Genomic DNA, 24,041 nt, shown 5'->3' on the forward strand with positions numbered 1-24,041 from the left:
CTGATACAACAGCCAGCCCGGGTACAGAATTTGAGGCTTTGGCAAAAAAAGATTTTCAAGATGCATGATAGCTTCAGGATTAGATAAGAAGACAGAGGCTGAACAAGTGAATACACTACAGTACTCAGTAGGTCCAATAGCTGATGACATCATTGCAAGGCAAGAAAGTAATGAATCTTCAGATAAAGTTGAAGATGTTCTGAAATCCTTCAATACCTACTTTAATTTAAGAAGTAAGAAAATTTTAGTGCAAGCAAAGTTCAACAGGCAGGCCCAACAGCCTGGATATCCCATTGACTCTTTCATAAACCAATTACACAGATTGGCTGAAGGCTGTGGCGATGGTAACCTTAAGTCAGAGCTCATATGAGACAGAATAGTAGTTGGAGTGGCTGAATATGCCCTTTCGGACATACTACAGGTAAACGGAGCCCTGACTCCAGAAATGGCCATCTAAATATTTAAGCAGTCTGAAATTTGCCAGTTCATTTTATGTGGCGAGGTTAAGACATGATATAGAGCAACTCCACTGTTCAGCTCATGAAGCAACAAAAGGCCAGGGAGACTCCAGGCCAAGGAAGACAATACCCAAACAGACCATACCACGGTGGGAGACCATGTCAGCAATGTGGAGCCAAAAGACCTCACAGGCGAGAGTCACATCCAGCAATCTCTGTGCAATGTTTCAACTGCAACCAGCTAGGACACTTTGGAAAGCTGTGCAAGTCTAAGATATCGAGATGCACAGAGGATCCCAAAACAGTCCACATGATTGAGGTACCAGACCAGGAAGAAGTTCAACCATGCTTCTTGGGTGAGGTCTAGGATCCCAGATTCTCCTTTAGGAATGGTGACATCTCTGTAAACGGTCACCTCACCAATTTCAAATTAGATAAGGTAGCCAGTGTTACAGTCCTCTCAGATAAGGAACCATGGCTGGTGAAGAAGCGCCTGAGGCCACCTACAATATAGCTGTATGGAGCAGGCGGCATTAAGTTCTCAGTTAATGGCATGTTGCAAACCACACTCCAATACAAAAAGAAACGAATACGGGAGACATTATTTGTTCTTCACAATCAAGAATTTTCCCTCTTGAGTAGGAAAGCCTGTGTTGACCTCAACCTCCATCAGAAAATTGATTAGGTTAACTAGCAAGGGTCTGATTCCAATTATAAGAAAGAGTTTCCAAAACTTTTCCAGGGATGGGGGTGACTGAAGACTGCATATATTATATTGAGGGAATATGCCAAGCCCAAGTGTATGTTCACACCACAGAAAATACTGTTGCCTCTTATGAAGCAAGTGCAGCAACAACTGGACGAGATGACCAAAATGAGGGCCATCACCCCTATCATTCAGCTGATGGAATAGTGTTCCATTACGGTCTCAGTTACAAAGCCAAACAGGTCCAATTGCATCTGTGTTCAACCTGATACAATTCAACAAGACAGTGGCAAGGGAAGTCTACCCGATGTCCTCGGTGGATGACAGCCTGACCAAGCTTTGCAAACTCATGGTGTTTTCAAAGCTCAATGCTAACAGCAGCTTCTGGCAACTTCCACCAGATGAGAAGTCCAGATTTCTGACTACATTTATTTACTTATTTATTTTTTAATCATTCAAGGGACTTGGGCTTCGCTGGCTAGGCCAGCATTTATTGCCCATTCCTAACTGCCCTTGAGAAGGTGGTGGTGAGCTGCCTTCTTGAACCCCTGCAGTCCATGTGGTGTGGGTACACCCACAGGGAGGGAGTTCCAGGATTTTGACCCAGCAACAGTAAAGGAACCGCGATATATTTCCAAGTCAGGATGGAGGGGAACTTCCAGGTGGTGGTGTTCCCATGTATCTTTATCCCCCATTTGGTAGATTCTGTATCAACCACTTGCCCTTCATCATTACCTTGGCACCCAAGATTTTTCAATGTGCAATGTCAACAATCTTACAAGGTGGGTGTTCTCTGCCATATTGATGGTGTTTTGGTCCATGATACAGCCATTGAGGAACATATTAGGAGGCTCACGGCTGTGTTAGAGCACTTGCAGGAAGCAGGGCTGACAGTGAATAAAAAATGTGAGTTCTCTAAGATCTCTATTCGGTTCTTAGGACATATTGTGGGCCACAAAGGGATCATGGTGGACCCGCGCAACGAAGGCAATCAGCGTGTTCCCAACCTCATCATATATTCCAGACCAGCAAAGATTCCTGGGCGTGGTGAACCAGTTGGTGAAATTTCTGCCCAACCTGGTGCAAGTCACAGAGCCCCTGCAGCACCTTCTCAAAAAGGGCCAGGCATAGTACTGGGATGCACAAGAGCAAGCATTCAATCACATTAAAGACAAGCTGCTCTCACCTGATATACTGGCTCACTACGACCCATCCCTGCCCAATACTATAGCAGCAGATGCTTCTTCCACAGGCCTAGGGGCAGTTTTATTCCAGGTGAAACTGGATGGATGTCACCAACCAGTGTATTATGCATCTAGAGAACTGTCAGACACAGAGGTATGGTATGCTGTTATTGAAAAGGAAGCTTTTGGAGTCACATGGTCTTGCAAGAAACTATCTGACTGAAAGTCACCATCGAAATGGATCACAAACTACTGGCCTCACTGTTAGACAAGAAGGAACTTGCGAAGATGCCTCCCAGAATTCAGAGATTCCGCTTATGTCTCGTGTGCTTCACATATGATACAGTATATGGAAGGAAACATCATTCCACTGCAGACATACTACCCAGGGCTACAATCGACCTTTCTGTGAAACATGATGTCAACCTGGTTCATGAGTTCGAATCATATTCCCAACTGGTGAGAAAACATCTGCCAGCTACCTCAGAAAAGATTCAGCAAATACGCTGTGAGCACATGTGAGATGAGCAGTGTGTCCACATCTGTCATTACTGTCAACAAGGGTGGTCACAGCAGAGGCCAGGAGGTAACGTCATGGAAATTTGTTTTGAATAGCAGAAACACTTCACCTTGATATTTAATTTGCTAGTATATAATGAGCAGTTGGTCATTTCAGTCTCCCTTCGGCCGGAAATGCTCCAAAAAATTCACCAAGGCCCAATCTGCAGTGTGGTGGCCAGGAATATCAAGGGAAATTGAAGAAATGATCTCAAACTGCCAGGTGTGCACACTGCTCAAACGTGTCCAGAGAGGGCCCTTTATCGCCACACAGTTCCCTACTGGACCATGGGAACAGTTGGCAATGGATTTACTCGTGTTTAAAGGCAGGTCCTTCCTTCCATGGTTGACTATTTCTCCTGACGGATCAAAGTGAAGCAGTTACACATGATGACTACAGAGGCGGTTGTTAGGTACTTGAAGAAAGTGTTTGTGAGCCATGGCATCCCGGAACAGGTGGTGTCCGATAACGGCCTGCAATTCACAAATGAATGCCTCGCTCAATTTGCCATCAATACCTTTCAATACCTTACCAGCTCCCCAAGATATCCAAAATCGAATGGTAAGGCAGAAAGAGGCATCCACACCATTAAAACCCTTTTGAGAAAAAGCAAAGACTTCCCAACAGAGCTTTTAATATATAAATCCGCCCGGCTGCAATGTGGATTTGCCACATGAGAGCTCCTGATGGGGAGTAAACTTCACACTCAACTCCCAATGCTGCCAAAGAAACTAATCCCAAGGTTGGCAGTCAAGGACTACCAGAACGTTCAGGGCCGAGAACAGTCCTACAGACAGATTCAGGCTTTGGCCTACAATAGGAGATACTACACTAGAAACCTGTTCCACTTACACAACAGTGACAAGGTTTGGATCAGGGGCCTTGAAAGAGAGGGCATCATTGTCTGGAGAGACAATGATTGCCAAGGTCATACCTAATACATACCATGGCAGGCACGATTAGGTAGTTCAGAGGGAGCTTCCTCATCATTCCTCGAGGTGAACCTCCTACTATATATTTAAGTGAATCAGAAGGAGAGAACCAAATACCGGAAACACAGGTTACTATGATTTCAATTCTAAGCCAACAAAGCTTGCCCAGAACAACTGAGCCTACCACTCCTCCAAATACAACCAGAATGAGATTTGGAAGAATTTCCAGACCATCTGAATCGATAAAGTCAGAGACTTGAGGTGGGGAGAAATGGGTAGCACATAAAGAAAGATTGTACTATAAAATATTATGTAAAGACTTGGGAGGGGAGGTGTAGTATAAGGGTGTTCAGCATAGCGAGGGTTAATGTCAGACTGCAGAACAGTACCGTCCACAGTATGATGTAGAGAGACACATGACAGTAGACGAGGCAGAGTTGTATGGAGAGAATCAAGAAGAAGTCAACATGAAGTTAGCTCCAAATTTGGGCTATACTTTGTACATATGTAAATAATTGTGTTACCAATAAACACTACTGTTCAACCTATAAGCCTCTGAACCTATTGGTGAGACCTAATGAACAAACCCTTATAACACAATGCACCACCTTTAAGAGCTACTGGTTAGCTTTCAGTGATGCTAGAAAGTTCTGGGCCCCTGTTGATGTGGACAGTCAATGAACAGCACAGTTAGCGCTGAAAACAGTAAATCATGGAAATGTGCAGGCAGCAAAGTTGAAGTGTTGTATGCATTATATTGAATGGTCATGGGGTAATTGCCATTCATAATCCCTGTGTCTATAATCAGGGCCTATCTAATTTAGTCCCATAAACGTTTCTTAATCCTGGTTTCTAAATGTGATTACCAGTTACACTATTACATTTTGCTTCACATAGACAAAACTGAAGGCACTGCTCCAAATCACATGTATTAGTACAGTGACTGTGTAAATATCAGCATTTGCCTGTAGGCTCCATTTACGCCATAAGTCCCCACTCACCTTCATCTCTGACTAAAATTGTGCATTGTCTCACAGTTCACTATATTATTCTTCCAAAACTGAAATTGGGAACAGATAGCCACATTTTTTTTGCTGCAAGTATCGGGATCCTGCCACAATAAGAGTTCCTATTTTATTTTTTAAATGAAAGCATTATTTTGGATGCTAAAGTTGCAGATTATTCAAACCTGACAAAATTAATATTTTCCCCAGAAGACTGCATTTCCCTTATTGTAGTAAGTTATTAAGCAATTTATTGAAAATTTGCTACTCAGTAGTGTTACACATACACAGGACAACAATAATTTTTAAAAACTGCAACTTGCCTTTTGCAAGAAAGCTTATTTCTCATGGTATATACAAAAAATAAACACCTACATTTAGTAGTCTGTTTACTACCATTGCCTACCAAAAATCTGAAGTATAGCAACAAGCTACCATATGGTTCAGTGCACTGAAAGAGCAAACTATGACTTTAAGCAGATACTCTGATAACCTGATTCACGAAGCCAAGGCAACTAAGTTTTATTTGTACATATTTATTCACTGATTTTAAATGTTAAAGGCAGTTTCAAGGGAAGCATTTTTTTTCATCATGGACAATCCCTAATTATTTTTGGTGAGTTTAGAGCATATGTATCGCATAAACACAACTTTACACTGTTATACCTATTTCAACACTGAATCTCTGCTGCTATAATGAAGCTTCTGCAGGAGCAAGGCAATTTGGAGGGCAATTTCCAAATTTCCGATTTTAACTGTGTCTGCATTGTCACTGTGAGTTGCTGTCTGCTTTACACTTTAATAACAGTGAGCACTGACAGCTTCACCATTACTTATTCTATAAAATTTTGCCATCCACTATTGTGTATGGGAGGTTACTGAGGCTCTATATTCAATGAGAGCGAAACACATTTCATTTTCTCATGGCAAAGAGCAGCAGATGGAGCAAGCACACAGCTTCTCTAGGGTTGTATACTTCCCCATGGTGTAGTGTACCATTGACTGAAAACACATCGCCTTGTGGATGCCACATGTCAACTCTGCCCTATACCAGAACTGAAAGGAATTCCACTCCCCTAATATCCAGCTGCTGTGCATCTATTTGTCAGCATGCTGATGCTTAATTCAGCATGAGTCTGTCTCAGGAAGCTAACCTCTTTTAGACAAGCCTCAGCTAAAAAACACACTTTAACATAGCTTAGGTCAGAGTTCTTTCCATGAAAAATGGTCAAACTGCCTTGGACTGTGACAACAGATAGGGCCCAAGAAGACGGTGTTCCCTCATAGGAGGAATTCCCTAGCTTTTCACCTGGATACTGAAACTAAATTTCCCAGTCAACAACCCATAACCTTCATAGCCAACAGATTTGGAGAGTCAATTTGAGGGCAAGTCATTGGGTGGTGCATAGAGAAAACATAAGCAGATATACTGGAAGTAGAAGAGCAAATAGCACCTTCCATAGATGAAGGTTAACTCCTTCCAAAACCATGAGGTTAAGGTTCCCAATCCTTGAGGCCAGTTCTTAAAATTTGGATGCTCCATTCTTAGACATGAAGGCCTCTTTCCATAACAGTGTTCTTCAGAATGTAGCACAATGATGTGATGAAGGGAACTTTGTCAGACCAGCACCAGGGTGGGGTGGCAGGGGGAGAAATCACCAGAAGCATGTTTCAAGATGTCTTTTTTCACAGGCCTCTTTATACCTTCTCTCAGCTGGTGTGTTGCAATATTGCAAAGGAGTCATCAGCCAATGCCAGTACCTTAGATTGCCAAGGAGCCTTTATTTCATGGGTAATACGTAAAGAAGGGTCATAAATCTGTGGTTGAGAGTAACAACAGAAAGGTGCCCCTTTCATGTGGTGCCTAAGCTCCCTGTTATCATACTCTTCTTCTGAATATTTTCACATCTATTTTATTTGAAAAAGAACCCTCAGTTGGAAACCTAATTGAAAGACTCTCCCAAGGGATTTTCATGAGTTGTACCCTTAAATATAGCAAAATAATAAAAGCTTCCTTACTATCAGAGGCAAAATAGTACCTTACCACAAGTTTTTAAATGTTCACTTCTAATTTTTAATTATACACAGAAATGCTTTGTTCCTGACCTGCAAGCAATTGAAATGGAAGAAAGCTGGGACAATGCTTTGGATTGGGCAGGAGTGGCATAATTTCAGTTTAATTAAAATCTGACTTGCATGACCATTTCTATGCCAGGCACTTTGGAACGTGAATAATGGAGGCCAACGGAAGTTTAAACACTGCAGGAGTGGGACTTAGCGTCATTTTTCTTGGGCTCTGAGACATCAAATTAGGCACATTTGGAGCTCAAAACCCTAGTGAATCAGCCATATTATGTTTTTTTTTGCTGATTATGTATCAGGTTTTGGTTTGTACTTTATATCAGTTAAATAGCTCATCAAGGTTGAAAAATCATGGAAAAATGCTTCATATCCTTATGGTCAATAACACAATGTTGTGCAAACTATTCCACAGCAATTTGTTTAGAAAATTTTCAATACCTCACTAATGCAGTCCTTCAAGTGGCTTATTGGAAAATCAAGAGTGCAGTGTACAAGGTGTCGCAACCATTGATTTCTAAAGGCAGAAAATTGCAGAATATGCATGTGCAATTATCCAATAAAGTCGCACTCCTGTAAGAACCCTGATGGATATTCAGGAACTCAAAAATGCTGCCCCTAAAGTTAGTATTGAGCATAATTTATGTAAGTCTGCAAATTTTGCTTGATGGATGATATAAATAAATTAAAAACAAATTGACTCATTTTGTAATGGTAGCTGATGTTAACTTCCAGTACTAGAACTATGATATGTGCATTATTGAGTACTTTATCTCTTTCAGGGAGCATGGTGCGGGGGAAGGGGACAGAGACAGAGAAGGAGGGTGGTAGAAATATTAAGATGTTCTGATATTAAATTATGCTAATTATCTTTTGTATCATGCACATTGTAACTATTAATCTCCGAACCAAGCTAGCTGTTCACTTACTGTAATACAACAAAACCATGTAACAAAACAAAATTAAAGGCTATTTTTTCGTAGCATTGCTGGTCTCACTGCTATGAGGGCCCACAACAGAACAAAGTGGTGGGCTCCCATTCTGAAGACTTCCAGGGTATCCCACACCAACTGCCATGTTAGGAAGGGTGATAGCACAGATATAGTATAAGTGTGCCAGAAGCATGCAATGTGGGCAGATTGTAATGTCAGTCAATACTGAATGTTGAGTTGGCTCCTGATTTGCAATTTTGGACCTTGCAGTTTCTGTTAATGCCCACTCTTAAACATACACAGCTGAACATGTATTCAATCAAGTAGTGTGCAGCATCTACACGATGCACTGCAGGAATTCACCAAGACAGCACCTTCCAAACCCACGAACACTACCACCTAGAAGGACAAGGGCAGCAGATAAATGGGAACACCACCACCTAGAAGTTCCCCTCAAGTCACTCGCCGCCCTGACTTGGAAATATATCGCTGTTCCTTCACTGTTGCTGGATCAAAATCCTGGAACTCCCTTCCTAACAGCACGGTAGGTGTAGCTACACCACATGGACTGCAGCGATTCAAGAAGGCAGCTCACCACCACCTTCTCAAGGACAACCAGGGATGGGCAATAAATGCTGGCCCAGCCACCGAAGCCCACATCCGTGAATGAATATTTTTAAAAAAATCTGTGTGATGGATCACCTCACACATGATTTTAAAGGAATCATCATACTTTTGACTTTCTTTAGCTGCTATAGAGTTCATGGAAGTACTGTGTAATGTGTTGGAGGAGTTATTCAAAGGCGGAGGAGGAGGAGCAGTCTAAACAGGAGCCTTACCACTTGGGGTCTTTGGGGAGCACTTCTCCAACCTTCACTTCAGCCTGGAGCAGCATCTGCAGTGGCCAGATTTCACCAAAGAGATGTTCACAGAACTGTACTACTTCCTTGAACTGGGCCTGCAGCTTCTGAGCAGCGTGAGGATAGCAATGCCAATGGCATCAAGGTCATGACGACCCTCCATTTCTATGCCAGTTGATTCTTCCAGGCTGGTGCCAGTGAGATCACCAATATTTCTCAGTTTGCTGTGCATCACTGCACCTGGAAGTTTACCAAAGTCCTGCATGCAAGGACCAACATTCATTGTCTTCTAAGGTGCAGTGCCAGTACCTGAACTGGTGGCAGTGTCACTCAAATGACGGTACTTCTTCCTCAGAATGTTTTCTTCTTCTCGCCCTTCATTATCAGGCACTACTGGTGGACCAGGCAGCAGGGCTTGGGACTCTAAAAGCATGAATATACAAGGGGAGGGTTGGATGGTCAGGGAAGTGGCGGTTGATTGAAAAACAAAGGTTCACTGTTACAACATATGCAGCTTGACCTTCATGCCAAATGAAGGTGAAATGAAATTTGAGGTGCACAAGGCAGAATGACCTCTGTGATGGCTCCAATAATGAGGAGCACTGTCTTTTCCAAGCAGATAAGGACATGCAGCCATGCTTGACCCCCACTGGTTCTTTGCTGCTCCCTCATGTTATGCACCACCTTGCCCTGCCAGAAAGGGGAAAAAATGTCAGTGAGTGTGTTGCAATATGATTGGGTAATAAGCCTGGTATAGCTGAATAGCTGGAAGTATGTGGAAGCTGTAAAACATGGGTGTGAGGCTTACAGGAGCGCTAAGTGTGTGAGGGTGAGGTGGAGCATATGAATGTCAGGTTTGAGGCCTGATTGCTAGAGATTGTTGATGGGTGAGTGATGGGTGTGGTGCATTGAGCAGTGTGCGAGGATAGTAGTGCAGTTTTTAGAATTTTAAGATGCATTCACTGACTTTGACTATGTGAGGTCATTGAACCTTTCCTGGCACTGTGTCCAAGTTCTCATGGTCAGACTCTTTTCAGTGACCTCCTGACTGCCTGCTCCCATTCCCTCTCTAGGTACTTCTGTGGAGGCCTTCAGGTCCCTTGCAGAAAGATGGTCTGTCACCTCCTTTCTACCTCATGCATTAAGGCCTCCAGTGGAGTTGTGTGAAGCTGCACACCACAATAGTGGAGATGAAAAGGCAGTACATAGTTTGCATACTGCCTGCATCACTGCCGACAGGCACAGGATAATCACACATTGTGATCCCCAAGCCTGCTAGTGGGCCTTATCGCATTTTTAGCCCAACGGGATTCCGTTTGGCTTCCAGGTGAACTATTGTACTGTATGAAACTATAGAGTGGTAGAACTGGACTCAATTTTGATTATCAAGTCAATTTGATCCAGGCTGAGCCTGTCTGTTAAAGCTTCACTTCAGAATTAAGACCTTAGAGACTTGGAGCTTGATCTTGACTGGGGTGAGTTCAGTTAGTGGGGTTGGGGGGGTTGGGTGGGGGTGGGTGGGGGGGGGGGGGGGGGGGGGCAGGGGGAGGTGTCAGGGCGGAGGAGCAGTCTTTTTCATTTTTGTTCTGCATACGGTTGGAGATCATGGTTGCTGGGGAAAGTGGTCATTGATCATGAGGGATGTGGAGGGATTCAATCTCCAAACCCAGGAGCTCCAAGCACAGTGGGGTATTTAGATCAGTAGGCAGGGGGAGGGATGAGTCCATCGGTGTGCAGGGAAACAGGTAAACTTGGTTGGTTATGAAGCAACATTGCTCCTCCTGGCCCACAAGTTATGCTGGAAAGGTGCTTGTCTCTTCCATGAAGCAGTCCTCTTCTCACTTCAAATATGAGCTATGTGGCCTCATTATAATATTTTAATGGTCAACTTGCCTCCTATCCGCATTACACCTCTGTTAAAATTGGAAGTGGTGTGTGGAAGTGGGTAGGGGTTGGGTTTGAGACTTTTTAAAATTTTAATATCCCACCCATTCCCAACCTACCTGTCTTCTGTGGTTAAAGTTACCCCAGTAGTTTATATTATTTTAAATGAACAACTGAAACCTTCATTATTCAATCAAATCAGTCGAAGACTGATGCAGAATTCTGCAAGTAGACCTAAAAATGCAACTTTATCAAACAGTAATTTGTTTTTACCCTTTCTACATCCTGGATGCTCCACGTCCCTGAAATTGGGAGGACAATTAAAAATTGTAGTGAGCAATGCATGTATACAGAAAATGTTTAAAACATGTATAAATATATGTGTTGGCAGCACTGTGCATCTGAAATAGGTACATGTAGTCCAGTGCAGTTGGTAATTAGTCCAATTACATGTGGCCTGAGTATGCAGAAAAGAATCCAGGCAAAAGCAAGAGAATATAATAATTGAAAAGACAATTTTGCACAATTATATAAATGATTACTTTTGGATAGTTGAGATTTTTATTTCCATTCAAATGGTCCAAAAACCAAAAATGCAGCGATCTAACTGGCTATTTTAAATCTAACAGGACAGTTCCTGCTAGGGCATTAAACTAATTATATTGTTTCATTTTGCTCCGATTTAAGCATAAATGATGAACATTCACCCAATATTAAATCAAGACTTCTTGCATCTTGATAATTTATCTCATACAAAGTAGTTAATACAGAATTCAAGGGTGGGATTCTTGGGGGAGGCAATAGCAGTGTGGTATTATTGCTAGAGTGGTAATCCTGAGGCCCAGGGTGATTCTCTGGGGACGTGGGTTCCAATCCTGTTATGGTGAAATTTGAATTCAATAAAATCTGGAATTAAAAGTCTAATGATGACCATGAAATGATTGTTGTAAAGACCCATCTGGTTCACTAATGTCCTTTAGGGAAGGAAATCTGCTGTTCTTATCTGGTGTGGCCTACATGTCACTCCAGACCCACAGCAATGTGGTTGACTCCTAAATGCAAGAGCAATTTGGGATGGGCCATTGCCCATCCAATTAATAATTTTTTAAAAATTCAGCATGATTTGAATAATTTCTATTAATTGATACATATTTAAAAGACATACAAGAGGAATTCTATCCCAACATGTAAATTCTATCTGCCTGGAAGTAAATAGTTTATCCCAGCAGTAGATTTAAAAAATCTGAGTAAACATTCATATGTTTTGATTCTATTCAAGGAACTTGGCAAGTTATATACTTTGATATTTTTCTAGGATGTAACATTCTAACAGATCAATCGCTGTTCTTGCACCTGAATTAATTTTTTCTTTCTTAAACTTATATGAATGAAGGAACGAGTATTGTCCACAATTAGTGTGTGCTCAAGATGTATGTGCTCAATCTAGCAGAACAATTAATATGGTAATAATTTATTCAATACAGTTAGTGTTGCTTTACTGAAGTACTCATCACACACAGACTAGGAACTGGACAACGTCATTTATTTATACCAAGTGGCTTGTTTGATTTGTAAGCATATTTTAAGGCTATCATACCCAGCCATACTGCTGCAAAACTACTTCATCCACATAAGGCCTATATAATGTGAACATTGATTCTTGAATGTTGCTGAAAAGAGAGACATGTTGGCAAAGCTTTTCATCTTGCACTCATCAGGACAAAGGCATGAATGTCAAATTTCAAACAATCACAACAATTTATACTACAGGAGAAAAGGGGTGCTGATTGGTTGCCAAGGCAACTCTGATTGGCTGAGACATTGCAAGGAGAAAGCAACGGGGCACTATAGGCTCCCCATACTTCTGCATTATTCAAAAACAATGCAAGGCTTGAGCATATTCCATTTGTTTGCAGAGAACAGGTCCCTGCATATGAATGTATGTCACTTCTAGCAAGCATAAATGAGATACAGTACGAACTTGACTGATTATTTTAAATTTGTTGCTAGTGTAGCTATTAATGCACTCAGGATTAAGTGCAGCCCTATCGCAGAATCACATCTAGCCATAGATGTTTTCTTTTGGGTTTTGCAAGCACAGGCTAGTTAAGTACAATCAGTACTCTGCCTATTACAAACAGCCCAGAAATCCATTACTTTGTTGAAACAGCTGTGCCGTAGGGAAAACATTGCTTAATTGATAGTTCTTTTTCTCTCTGAGCTATTCTGTCAATTGCACAATGTTTATTTACACAAGATAATGATATTCCAAGAGCTTGCAGTTACTGCTACTGAGAGGGTTTGGATGATTGACACTTTTATAGGGATGTAGTAATTTTTTATGAATGAATGACTTTAATTTAAAGCTTTTTCATACATGCTATTGTTACTGTAGGGTTCAGTGGTTCTGTACAGAATGTACACTGTGTGAATGCACATGGAAGTGCCAGAGGTTAGCATGAAGGGTAAGACCTTTTGAACTTACCTTTCAAAAGGTTCTCTTATCTAGATTATGGTTTACAACACCTCTGAAGGGCTGTGAACTATGAGTCGTTGAAAAGCTGGCCCGACTCCACAAAAATTATGAAAGGCTAGGAGATACATATCCCGCAATGGAGCCAGCCAAGTCAGGAGTGCAGGCTTGCGACCTGTACCAGTCTGCACACATATCTTGTGCTGGTGAAAATTGGGGGTGCCATGAACGGGGCCAGGAATCCCAGAATTGGGTCCAGGCCAGCTGTTTTAAAGGTCCCTGGTGTCAGGGAGTCTGCACAAAAATCTAGCCCTCAACCAATGCCTGCCAAGTTATTAACTAGACATTTCCTCTCATCAAACCATGTAATTAAGGTTCTCTATCTATGCAGCAATCTACACCAGATTTTCCAAACTCCATGCAGATGCATCTTTGCTATACCCTGATAGATCAGATGCAAAAACATTATAATGTTATCTCAAATGATGGAGGTTCCTCATAATTGGCTGGGACTCATCCGTTGTTGACACTCGTCCAGTAAGACCCTATTGACATGAGTGATAACAGATTATATTCTCAGAAAATATGATTTAGTATGTTTTTTGCAAAGTTGTATCACCTAACCAATGAGTGCAACTTTCTGTCTCCAATGCTCCATTCTGCTAATAGCCCTCCAGGCCTCATGGCACACTGCATCAAATCAATGCAGCAATTCTTGATTGCTATGAAGTGGCTTCAAGGGCCACTTTAAATCCCCTATGCTTTTGCCTAACAATTCTCCATCCCTTTTTCACTTACCTCAACAGGTCACTGCCTAGTGATTTAATAGCTTACATTCTGTTAACTTTAATTTATTTATGCCTTCAACTATGGGGAAGGGATTAACCAAAAATTTCAAACCTAAAATTAGCTATTAAATTGGCAATCAGTACATAATCATTAAATCATTTCCACAATTCAAAATAATCTTCCATTTTGAACATTTCCAATGAAAGACTGATATCATAAGGAAAACAATGCTCAGGCAGGTTATGGTGCTAAAACTGATCTAAAGGTATTGAAGGCTTCTTTTTGAGATACTCCCTTAACTCCCTTATGTCTTGCAGGCTACAAGGTATAAAAAAACAAACGACGATAGCTTTTTTGTGGCAATTCTCTCCCTTGTAAAGATCAAGCCCACTACATACAAATCCACAAATACAATGGATAACAAAATATGAAATTTCTGCATGAATCTATTCAACGATTAAAAGTAATAACGAAAAGGTTAAGGTACCCAGGTAAGTTGCACTCACCAATTATGTCCATTGCCTAAATTCTTCTTTGCCTAAATATTACATCTTTAATGTCTGATGGATATGACAATTCTTGTGCGGTAAACAAACCTAATTCTGTACAAATAATAGTTACAAGAATGAGCACATAATAGGAAAATGGGACCATTGTGTTCAAATAAAAACTGAGAACTGCAAATTTTTAAATACATATTTAATTATCTAATTGTATTATACTCACTTTAATATCCAATAGGTTTGTTGTAAACATATCATTTCAGAATCACAAGCTGCAAGTTGATTTTTTGCTTTTCACATATGTCTAAATTGACCTGCTTTGCTGTTAAACTGCAGTAGCAGGTTCTAGAGAATGAGTTGAATACATGAATCAGTAACCTGAAAGCTGGAATGTGTATAATTCCAAGATCCACAGTCATGGTTCCCATTGAAGTTTTGAAATGTTAAGATCAAAAAATAAATTTGAGGAAACAGAGGGCTGATGGTAGTTCCTGTAACTAAGAACACACTTACAGAAGTTTTAAATTAAGAAGTGTAGTTATTTTGGCACTACAAAATCCTCTGTACATGTCTACATTGTACTCTTAAGCCTCAGTTTTTTCTGGCAGAAACCAGTACATAACACCCCATCCCTATCAATGCCTAACCTGCTATAATTTTGGAATAGGCGAGGAAATAGGCATCCAGTGACCCTATACAGACAGATGTCTCATTAACTCATGCAATCAGGGTTTTGTGACGCATAGGATCTTGATGCAATTTTAAAGCTGCAATGAAGCACACATTGTGAAGCACACATGTACAGGAAGAACAAATATAATTGCTGCAGTGCCTTACAGGTTCGATATAAACTGATGATTAGCTTCTATTAACAAATACTGAAATTTTAGCTAGTTATGTAGGTTTAAGAACCACATTCATTTGTTTTACATTTCCTTTGCTCCCTATAGATGTATTATTTTGGGACAATTTTTGTTTGGCATGAAATGTTGTGCAGAATGCAACTTTGAGAAAATCATATATTCTTGTGAGCTAATCCATAGTCCATATGAAAGTAGAGTGCAACAGAATGTTTTAGTTACCTTTATACACAAAATGTCAAAAATGTCATTGGAATTATCCAGTTTTCCTCTTTTTATATTTTAACTATGGGTACAATCTGAAGGGTTCTAGAGTAACTAGAGTTTTACTTTGCTGTTAAATGTTCTAAAATCATGTAAGGAAGTACAATACTACATTCCCATAAATAAAAAAATGAAAAGAAAATTGGAAGGACATGTCAGCCTTTGATAGGACCAGATAGCTGGTAACAATACAAAATCAGTAAATACCTTGTTGAATTGAGTTGCCTTGTTGCCTGTGATTCCAAGACCCTTACATACAAAGGACTTGTCAAGCAACTGTAAGAGAGAAGTGTTTGGTCCATTTTACAAATGCCTCAGTAAATGGTAGGAGTACAAAACAAACATATCGGCTGTGATACAGGCAATGACAATAGCCAATATGAAGAGTTGGCTACTAGGCAACAATGAAAGGTAATGAAACATGGATAATAGGTTTTTCTATATTTAAATATTGATTTGACATTATGTTTATTCAATTTATGCACAGCCAATATATATTTGTAGCCTAACAAACTTCAATAAAATAAACAGTTACTGATTTGATTCTGACCAATTTCTACAACAGATGAAGCAACTACTTTTCAAGTGCTTTATTTAGAAATTTGTAGAAATATAATTTCATGTATAACAAGTTCAATTTTGATTTAAGTACAAAATATTGATGGTAAGATATTTAATGGAATGCAGAAATACATTTGCTGATGAAAATATTATTTTTCCTTTTTATAAAACCAAATGAGACAATAACTTAAAACCTTAACTTCTTCCTTATGTCAATAATCCTTTGGTTCTATTATTTTATGAATTAACATAATGTATTTAGGTTGTATTAGGTACTGATAGATAAATAAACACATTGGCACTGAATTAATAAGAATTTGAATTCTTTAAATCACATTGCTCAGACAAAATATGGAAGATATAGCTCAAGACACATTATTAATTATCTACAGGTTTTTTAAAAATTAAATCTAGAAATTATTAAGGACTAGTGGGTAAGCCATTCAAGGGTACTGAGACCAAGAACAATTACTACTAGATTAGCACTTACCTGCTGGAATTTCTGTTGGCAAACAATAAAAAACAAAAATAGAGAAGGTCCTATTTAAATCAATCTGTAGAATTATCTGTGTACTGCTGATTTTGCACAAGACAATAAATACTAAAAACACAAAGATTTCAACTTTCTCCAAAGTGAACAGAAGGGATTCTCTTTATTGATCACCTTATTTAATGTAACCAACCCAATAATAACATACAAAAGTCTTAAACATCACTCACTTCCTATATGACACTAAAGCAGGAAAATAAAAAAGTAAAAGTAACCGAAATCACTGGACTTGTGCAAATCAAGAATGAAATCCAGTGGTCATTCTGCCAAAATGTATGATGTATTGTGCATATGGAATTTCAGCCTGATTCCCTGTGCTCTGGCCCTTAAAGCTCATGCTACATTTTAGCAGCTATATGAAATTAGACTTTGTGGGCAGTATTTTTGATTTTCTCCCAAAACAAGTCTGTATGCGCTGTCCACTCATCTGAAGCTGGCTTATGGAGGCCTGATAGCAAGCGGCATGTATCTGCATGTCATGCATGCTCATTAAAAGGCAATCTCACCTTTTCAGCTAATAATCTAATTTTGAATGCCTCGATTGAAACTGTCTCCACCACACTCTCAGGCTGTGCAGTCCAGATCCTAGCCATTTGCTGCATAACACACTAGTTGGACTTTGAGTAAGTGGAATCCCTTATGGTTCCAAAATCAGGCAGACTTAACATATGGCACCCACAAAGTAATGTGCATGCAATTAATGGCACTATGCACCATGGCAAAGCTTGAGAAATCAACGTTATAGTGTTGGTGGGGTTCTTCCGGCTGCTGAATGCATGCTCAGCTTTGTGAGGTTAAGAGACAGCGTTAACTGGAGCTTTGAGCTCCAAATGACATTGCTGGCATTAAATCAGTTTTTTTATTCCTTCATGGGATATGGGTGTCGCTGGCTAGGACAGCATTTATTGCTCATCCCTAATTGCCCTTGATAAGGGCAAATCAGTATTGTAGGCTAATTGGCATCAGGATCTGTCTGCACAGCACATTTTCAATGACCATTCACTGCGCTTGCGCTGATGCCCTCACCAGTATGGCATCCGGTACAATATGCCCCAAAAATGTGCACTCTATCCTTTTCAGTGTGTAGAATGTTCACATTTCACAATTGTGTTATAAAATGATGCTGCACACACAACCTGGACATATTAGGGTGTTCACAAATCCACATATATCTTTATTTGGTATCTAATACCAATTGGATGATATGTTGGGATATTATGAATGGGGTGGGAAGGCCAACGCCAGTTGTAAAAAAACAGTTTCACAAAGCCAGCAGATCAATTTCAATTCCTATGAAGGTTCAGACCCAAATACTAATCTCACTTTGTCTTGCAAGCGGACTATATTTTCTGTTTTTATTATTTGTTGCTTCTTTAATCATAATTTCAGGTTTTGGTTCAGGTAACTTAATAAGTCAACAGCAATTCTGCATACATTGCCAGTTGTGTTTCAATCAATTGAATACTTGTACAAGAGCTGTATGCCCAGAACAATGTGTCAAATATTTTCATATTATTTAATACGGCATTGGACTCATTGCATACACAATTATCAACTTAGGAGATAAATCTACAATTTATAAAACAATTTACAGTAAAAAAATCTATTAGGGTAATTACAATTATTATTATACAAGACGCCTGGGTTTAAACAGCAGAATAAGCTAACAATGCCCAGACTTAAGAAGCAAAGAAATATGAAGACCTAAAAGCTTAATGTGAGAATAGGTAAAATATCATCAGCTTTCAACCAATTGAAAAAGATTTGGAACAGTAAAAATCTTTCTATGAAAACGTAGCTTAGGTTCTATAGTGCATATGTACACTCCACTCTCCTATATTGCTGTGAAACTTGGAACCTGAAAAGCTGCCAAGAAAAGAAATTGGATGCCTTTGATACCAAAAGTCTTCGAAGGATTCTAGGCATACACTATACGCATTTACATCTAATACCGAAGTAAGGAAACCTCAGAACAGCCTCAAATACCATCTGCAAAAGATGACTCAGCTGGCTTAATTGGCCATGTCCCCTGACTTCCGTCATGCCTCCCCATCGAGTCGTGCAGTGGGCTCCTACTGGAAGTAGAAGAGGTTGGCCCAAGGTGAACTGGAGCCAGACTGTCAGTAGAGATCTCTAGCTGGTCAACAGACAGTGGAGCGATGTGAGAACATTGGTTGTGGATAGGAGAGAATGCTGAGCTTTGTCCACTTCATGCATCTTGAGGACGAAGGAAGTACTAAGAAGGAATTTTCCAGCCCCACCCGCCACTGAGATCGTCCAGTCTCGCTGAAAGTGAATGGACTGTTGGCTGGGCCACCAAATCCTGGCCTAAGTCTAAGTAAATCTAAGGTATTATTATCCAGGCAAACATGGCAGCCAAGGTATGCACAGCAAGATCCCAAAAATTGCAATGAATTGAATAATCGGTTAATCTATTTTGATGGTGTTGGTTGAAAAACAAGTCTTATTTTTCTGTTTGCATGATATTTAGTTTCCCTCATTCTCCTTTGTGAATTTAGTGTTCACCAAAGTACTTCAGGATATCTTTCCTCAGCCAAGGAATTTAACAATGACTTGACTCCAACTGCCTTTGCTTCAACCATCAGAAACAAAACATGAGAGGAACATAGAATTTTATTTCTCCTTCCTTTCCCAACCTCAATTACTTAGTAAATGAAATTCTAAGGGAAGAATTTTTCCCTCGTCAGGCAGAAGTGCGCCCGACCCGAGCGGGAGTAAAATGGTGTGCAATGACATCAGGCAAGCGTCCCGATGTCATCTCGCACTCTCACAATATTTCGCTCAGCAGGCACACGCAAGAGGTGGCAGCATGCCTGCCCACAAATAAGAGGCCTTAATCAATTAATTAAATGGAATTTTTAATCAGCCTTTGCATTTTTTGTGTAACCTCATGCACAGGTAGGATGAGGTTTCGACCGGGAATTTTAAAAAAAATAAAAATTTTAAAATCAATTTTTAACATGTCCCTGCTCATGTGACAGAGTCGCATGAGGGGATATGTTTTCATTTTTTTTGGTGACTTCATTTTTAACGTGAAAAATCTTCAGCTCCCTTAAGCCTTCAGGGAGCTTTCAGTGAAAACACATGCATGCATGCGCTGACTTCCGCTCTCGCCCTCCTCTCCCCTGCCCCCGCCTCACCCCCACACCCACCCAGGCAGCGCTGAGCGTTTCAGCGCACAATTCATGCTCGCTGGCCATTAATTGGCCAGCCAGCACGAAATCGCAGTTGGGGTCTGATCACGGAGGCAGACTGTTGCTCATCCGCTCCCTGGCCCACCCACCGTGCCCACCCGACAAGAGGAAAATTCTCCCCTAACATTTTTAAAATATAATATTCCATAGTGGGTTTACCTACACCACATGGACTGCAGCAGTTCAAGAAGGCAGCTCACTGCCCCCTCTCAAGGGCAATTAGGGCTGGGCAATAAATGCAGGCCTAGCCAGTGATACCCACATCCCATGAATGAATTTAAAAAAAGTCAAATTGCAGTTGTATAAAGAATCAGGGTACAATACTATTTAGGTTTCATTACCCAGTTTCTTTTCTTTGGATGCTTATGTTGAATAAATTGTACATACAGTTGCCAAAGGTTAAATGTTTTTAGGATACCGTTAACTTCAAAACTGTCGCCAGCTAACCTAGTACACAGAGATTAACGAAAGATGGCAGTTTAGGCAAAAATTACATGGATTTAAAATCTGACTGGACTTACTGTAATACATCTGTCACCACAGGCAATGGTGATTCTTCACCCATCAAATCCATTTCGTCAGCAAAGCTGTTGGTCCGTGAAATATCATTTGGGTTTCCTTCAATAAAACGTTTTCTCACTTTTAAAAATAAAACGCATCGAAAAAGGGAAAGATGTTAAAAATCTTTTGTGCTATATATCATTTTCAATATAACTAGGTTACACAAACCCATCAGAGGTCAACAATGAGTGCAAGCATTTTCACAAGGCTGAGTGTTGCATTAAGAGCTGGCACATTGGTTCATCAAAGTCATCCTAAGCTAAATATAACAGCATGCAGGTTACAAACAAGAAAGAAAATCTAACAATGGTAATTGACAAGAACCAATTTCAAAATTTTATTTTAACATTATTATCATTAAATAAGAACTTATCACCAGGATGTTAAACTGCAAATGAAAATAATTTCTTTATAATTTATTCCTATGGGCAACAAGGCACAAGGAAATAAACAGTATATAGAATACAATACTTATATTTAAAGACAGCATGAGTGAAATTAATGAATTAGAACTATTCACAACAAATATGTTTGCCTCTCGGACAACAGACCATTCTAATAAGCAAAAAGTGATGTTAGAGAATTATCTTGTACCTGGCGATGAGGGACAGCTTGAGGTACAGATGGTTAAGGAAGACCAGGAAAGCTGTTGACCTGCATGCAAAAAGCCAAAGCAAGGCAGAAACCACCAGGAAGGTGTAAAACAAAATTGTTAATCTCTAGCAAAATGAGAAGACAAACATGCAGGTGTTGGGAGTGAGACAGTTTTCTCTAATGTGGGACAGGTAAGAAACTAACAGCTTGTATGTGCCAAGATTGACAAGAATTTTGCCAGTGGAAAGCTTTTTAAATTTCTATAATTATATGAAAAGAACACTCAGGTCAAGCTGAAGTTGTCCAAAAAAAGGCTCAGCTATAACCTGATAGTCAAGAATGTAAAGATGTAAGAGTCAATGAAATTTATGAATCATTATTTTTAAAATCCACATAATAGAAATTGCATCCATTAAATTCATGGATCTTTGTGCAATATAAATCATTTACTAGCACATATTAATCAAGGAACAGACAATGACTGCTTATTATACATGCTTTAGTGAATCGCTTGGTTTGGGAGTTGCACAATGGAAACAAATGCTTAGACTGTCATTGACAAAGCTCATTCTGCATTCAAAGCAGACAGGAAGCGAGACAGATGAGTGTGTGATAACACTGACATTCATTAACAAGTATTACCCCCAAAATAATGCTGCATTTATCTCAAGCCACTGATTTCAGAAATGAATTATTAATGGAGCATGAAGAAGCCAAACAGATTAGTGAACAATTATATACTGTAACAACAGCAGGCACCAATAATAATATGCAAATGTATAATCGAAACAATGAGAAAAGCACTAAAATCAACCATCTGTTTAATTTTCCACACTGCATAAGAGAATTAAATGGAGAAGGAATAAGCATTGATGAGAACTGATGGGGAAAATTATATATGGAGAACAGAGTCGAGACAAAAGCAAAATTAATTCCTCAACAATCATGGTTCAGACTACAGCATCTGAATAGTGATTACTTTAAGGCAGACTTACCAGATTGTCTAAACATCCTCGTAAGACCTGACAAAGCAAAAAAAAGACCAAGCATGTGAGATTATTTCTGAGCATCAGTTCACTACTATATGGCTGATTCAGTCCTTCTGCTGACAAATATCTAACACTGATAGGTTTTAAGAATTATTGTAAACTTTACTGAGGGAAGACCCTCATATAAGTAATACAAATCAGCTAAAGCAGAAGATTTTCATTCATAAATCTGTCATCAAAATTCTGAGCAAATGCTTAAATAGATGATTATATGTTCTATTTTTTCAAAACTATTGGACTAATCAGTGAAAATACAGCATTTTTGATAAATGGTTCATCTTTTTATTCAGAGCCATGAAATATTAGGGCAGATTTTAATCTGTACAGAAACTGGGTGACAGAAAAGTTAAGATCACCCAGGAGTTGTTCCTGCCATCGTCCTTCTCCTTTCCCACAGTTAACTATTTTAACCTGCTCTTCTGAGCAGGCAGGAAGGTCAGCTGCTGGAAACTGGAGAGGTCCTTCTTTAAATATATAAACTAGCCTCCAATGACAGCATGGGGCCTGACTGCTACTTTAACCGGAGGCCTGTGCAGAGGAACTGTTGTGGCTTTCTGACCAAGTGAAGCTAGGAGAGTTGGGATGAGAAGAGGTCCAGGCAGATTAAGCTTTTTGAAACTTGTTTGTGTTCTCCTTGTGGTACCAGGAGAAGTTCCTCAGTGACTGACTTGAGCACTAGGGACCGTTCATTTGGTCCACATCAGTGGTCACCTACCAACTAACACTTGCACCCACTGGCCAACTGCAACTTCTCATTCAGACGGGTAACTGACCATGGGCATATAGATGGTTTCTGAATGCCCAGAAATTGCCAGGCCTCACGCTGACAAAGGTAAGGACTGTTTACTGCTTCCCTCAATTCTTGCCAATGATGCTCACTTCAAGTTAAAATCAGGGCTCATAATTTTGATGATAAAATATCAGCTCATGTTGCACTTAACCATGGAATTGATAAATCAAACCTAAAATAAAGTTGCAGAGTTGAAGCACACAACAGGGCTGGAGGATATAATCTGGGGTGACACTCCAGTACACTATTGGATAAGAAGCCATCTGCTTGTTCTGATGGTTAAAGTGGATGTAATATATCTTGTGGGTTAATTCAAAGAAAAAGCACAGCCTTTTTAACATTTAAAAATCACATTTTAATCTCCCCTTCAATTATTTTTGTTATTACAACAAATTTGTGTCTTCTCATTACTGTCTCATTGAGTGCAAGCAATCTACACTATCATATTTTTGAAGGCCTCTATCAGATCACATTTTTACTTTCTCAGTTCTGTTGAAAAAATCCCAATTTTTCACCTCTGACTTCATAATCTCACTCAAGACTGTAACCTCCAAGTGACTGGTGACATTCTAATGAATTTGTACTGCATCTTTTTTAATGCTCTTATAGCCTTCTTATAATGGGGTACCCTAAACTATCCACAATAGAAGTGATTCCCTAAACTCCTAGAGGGGAGCAGGAAGCACAACTGCGACATACAACAACATTCTTGCCCCAAATCTTTTCTTGTGATGCCTTTAATTGTGGTTACCTGCTGGAAGCATAGCATTTTGGAATCACCCCAGTATTCCAATTGTAAACAAAAGAAAGATTTGAATTTACATAGCACCTTTCACAACTTCAGGGCATCCCAAAGTGTTTTCCAGACAATTAAGTACTTTTGCAGTCACGGTTGTAATGCAAGAAACAGCATTCAATTTACATACTTCAAGCTCACACAAACAAAAGTGTGTTAATGAACAGATAATCTGTTTTATTTATGAGGGGTAAATATTGGCCAGGACATTGAGGATAACTGCAAAATACTGCGGGTGCTGGAAGATAACTCCCATGCTCTTCTTCAAAATAGTGCCATGAGATCTTTTATGTCCACCTGAGGGAGCAGAAGAAGCCTCAGTTTAATATCTCATCCAAAAGATGAAATCTCCAATAGTGCAGCACTCCCTCTGTACTGCACTGAGGGTCAACCTAGATTTTTGCGCTCAAGTCTCTAAAATGGGAGGTCTACACACAA

General features: G+C 39.8%; 1 protein-coding gene across 1 annotated transcript in view; it reads right to left on the bottom strand.

Moving 5' to 3' along the window:
- LOC121293060 (potassium voltage-gated channel subfamily KQT member 1-like) overlaps positions 1–24,041 on the bottom strand; it is a 617,066-nt gene that overhangs the window by 326,567 nt on the left and 266,458 nt on the right. Inside the window, exons 11-13 of the mRNA XM_041215653.1 lie at positions 20,969–21,028; positions 20,335–20,452; positions 15,695–15,763 (exon numbers count right to left, since the gene is read on the bottom strand). Coding sequence (XP_041071587.1) covers positions 15,695–15,763; positions 20,335–20,452; positions 20,969–21,028 — 247 coding nt within the window. The remainder of the gene's footprint in view (positions 1–15,694; positions 15,764–20,334; positions 20,453–20,968; positions 21,029–24,041) is intronic.

The sequence above is a fragment of the Carcharodon carcharias genome, chromosome 21, assembly GCF_017639515.1.
Source record: "Carcharodon carcharias isolate sCarCar2 chromosome 21, sCarCar2.pri, whole genome shotgun sequence".
NCBI lineage: Eukaryota > Metazoa > Chordata > Chondrichthyes > Lamniformes > Lamnidae > Carcharodon > Carcharodon carcharias.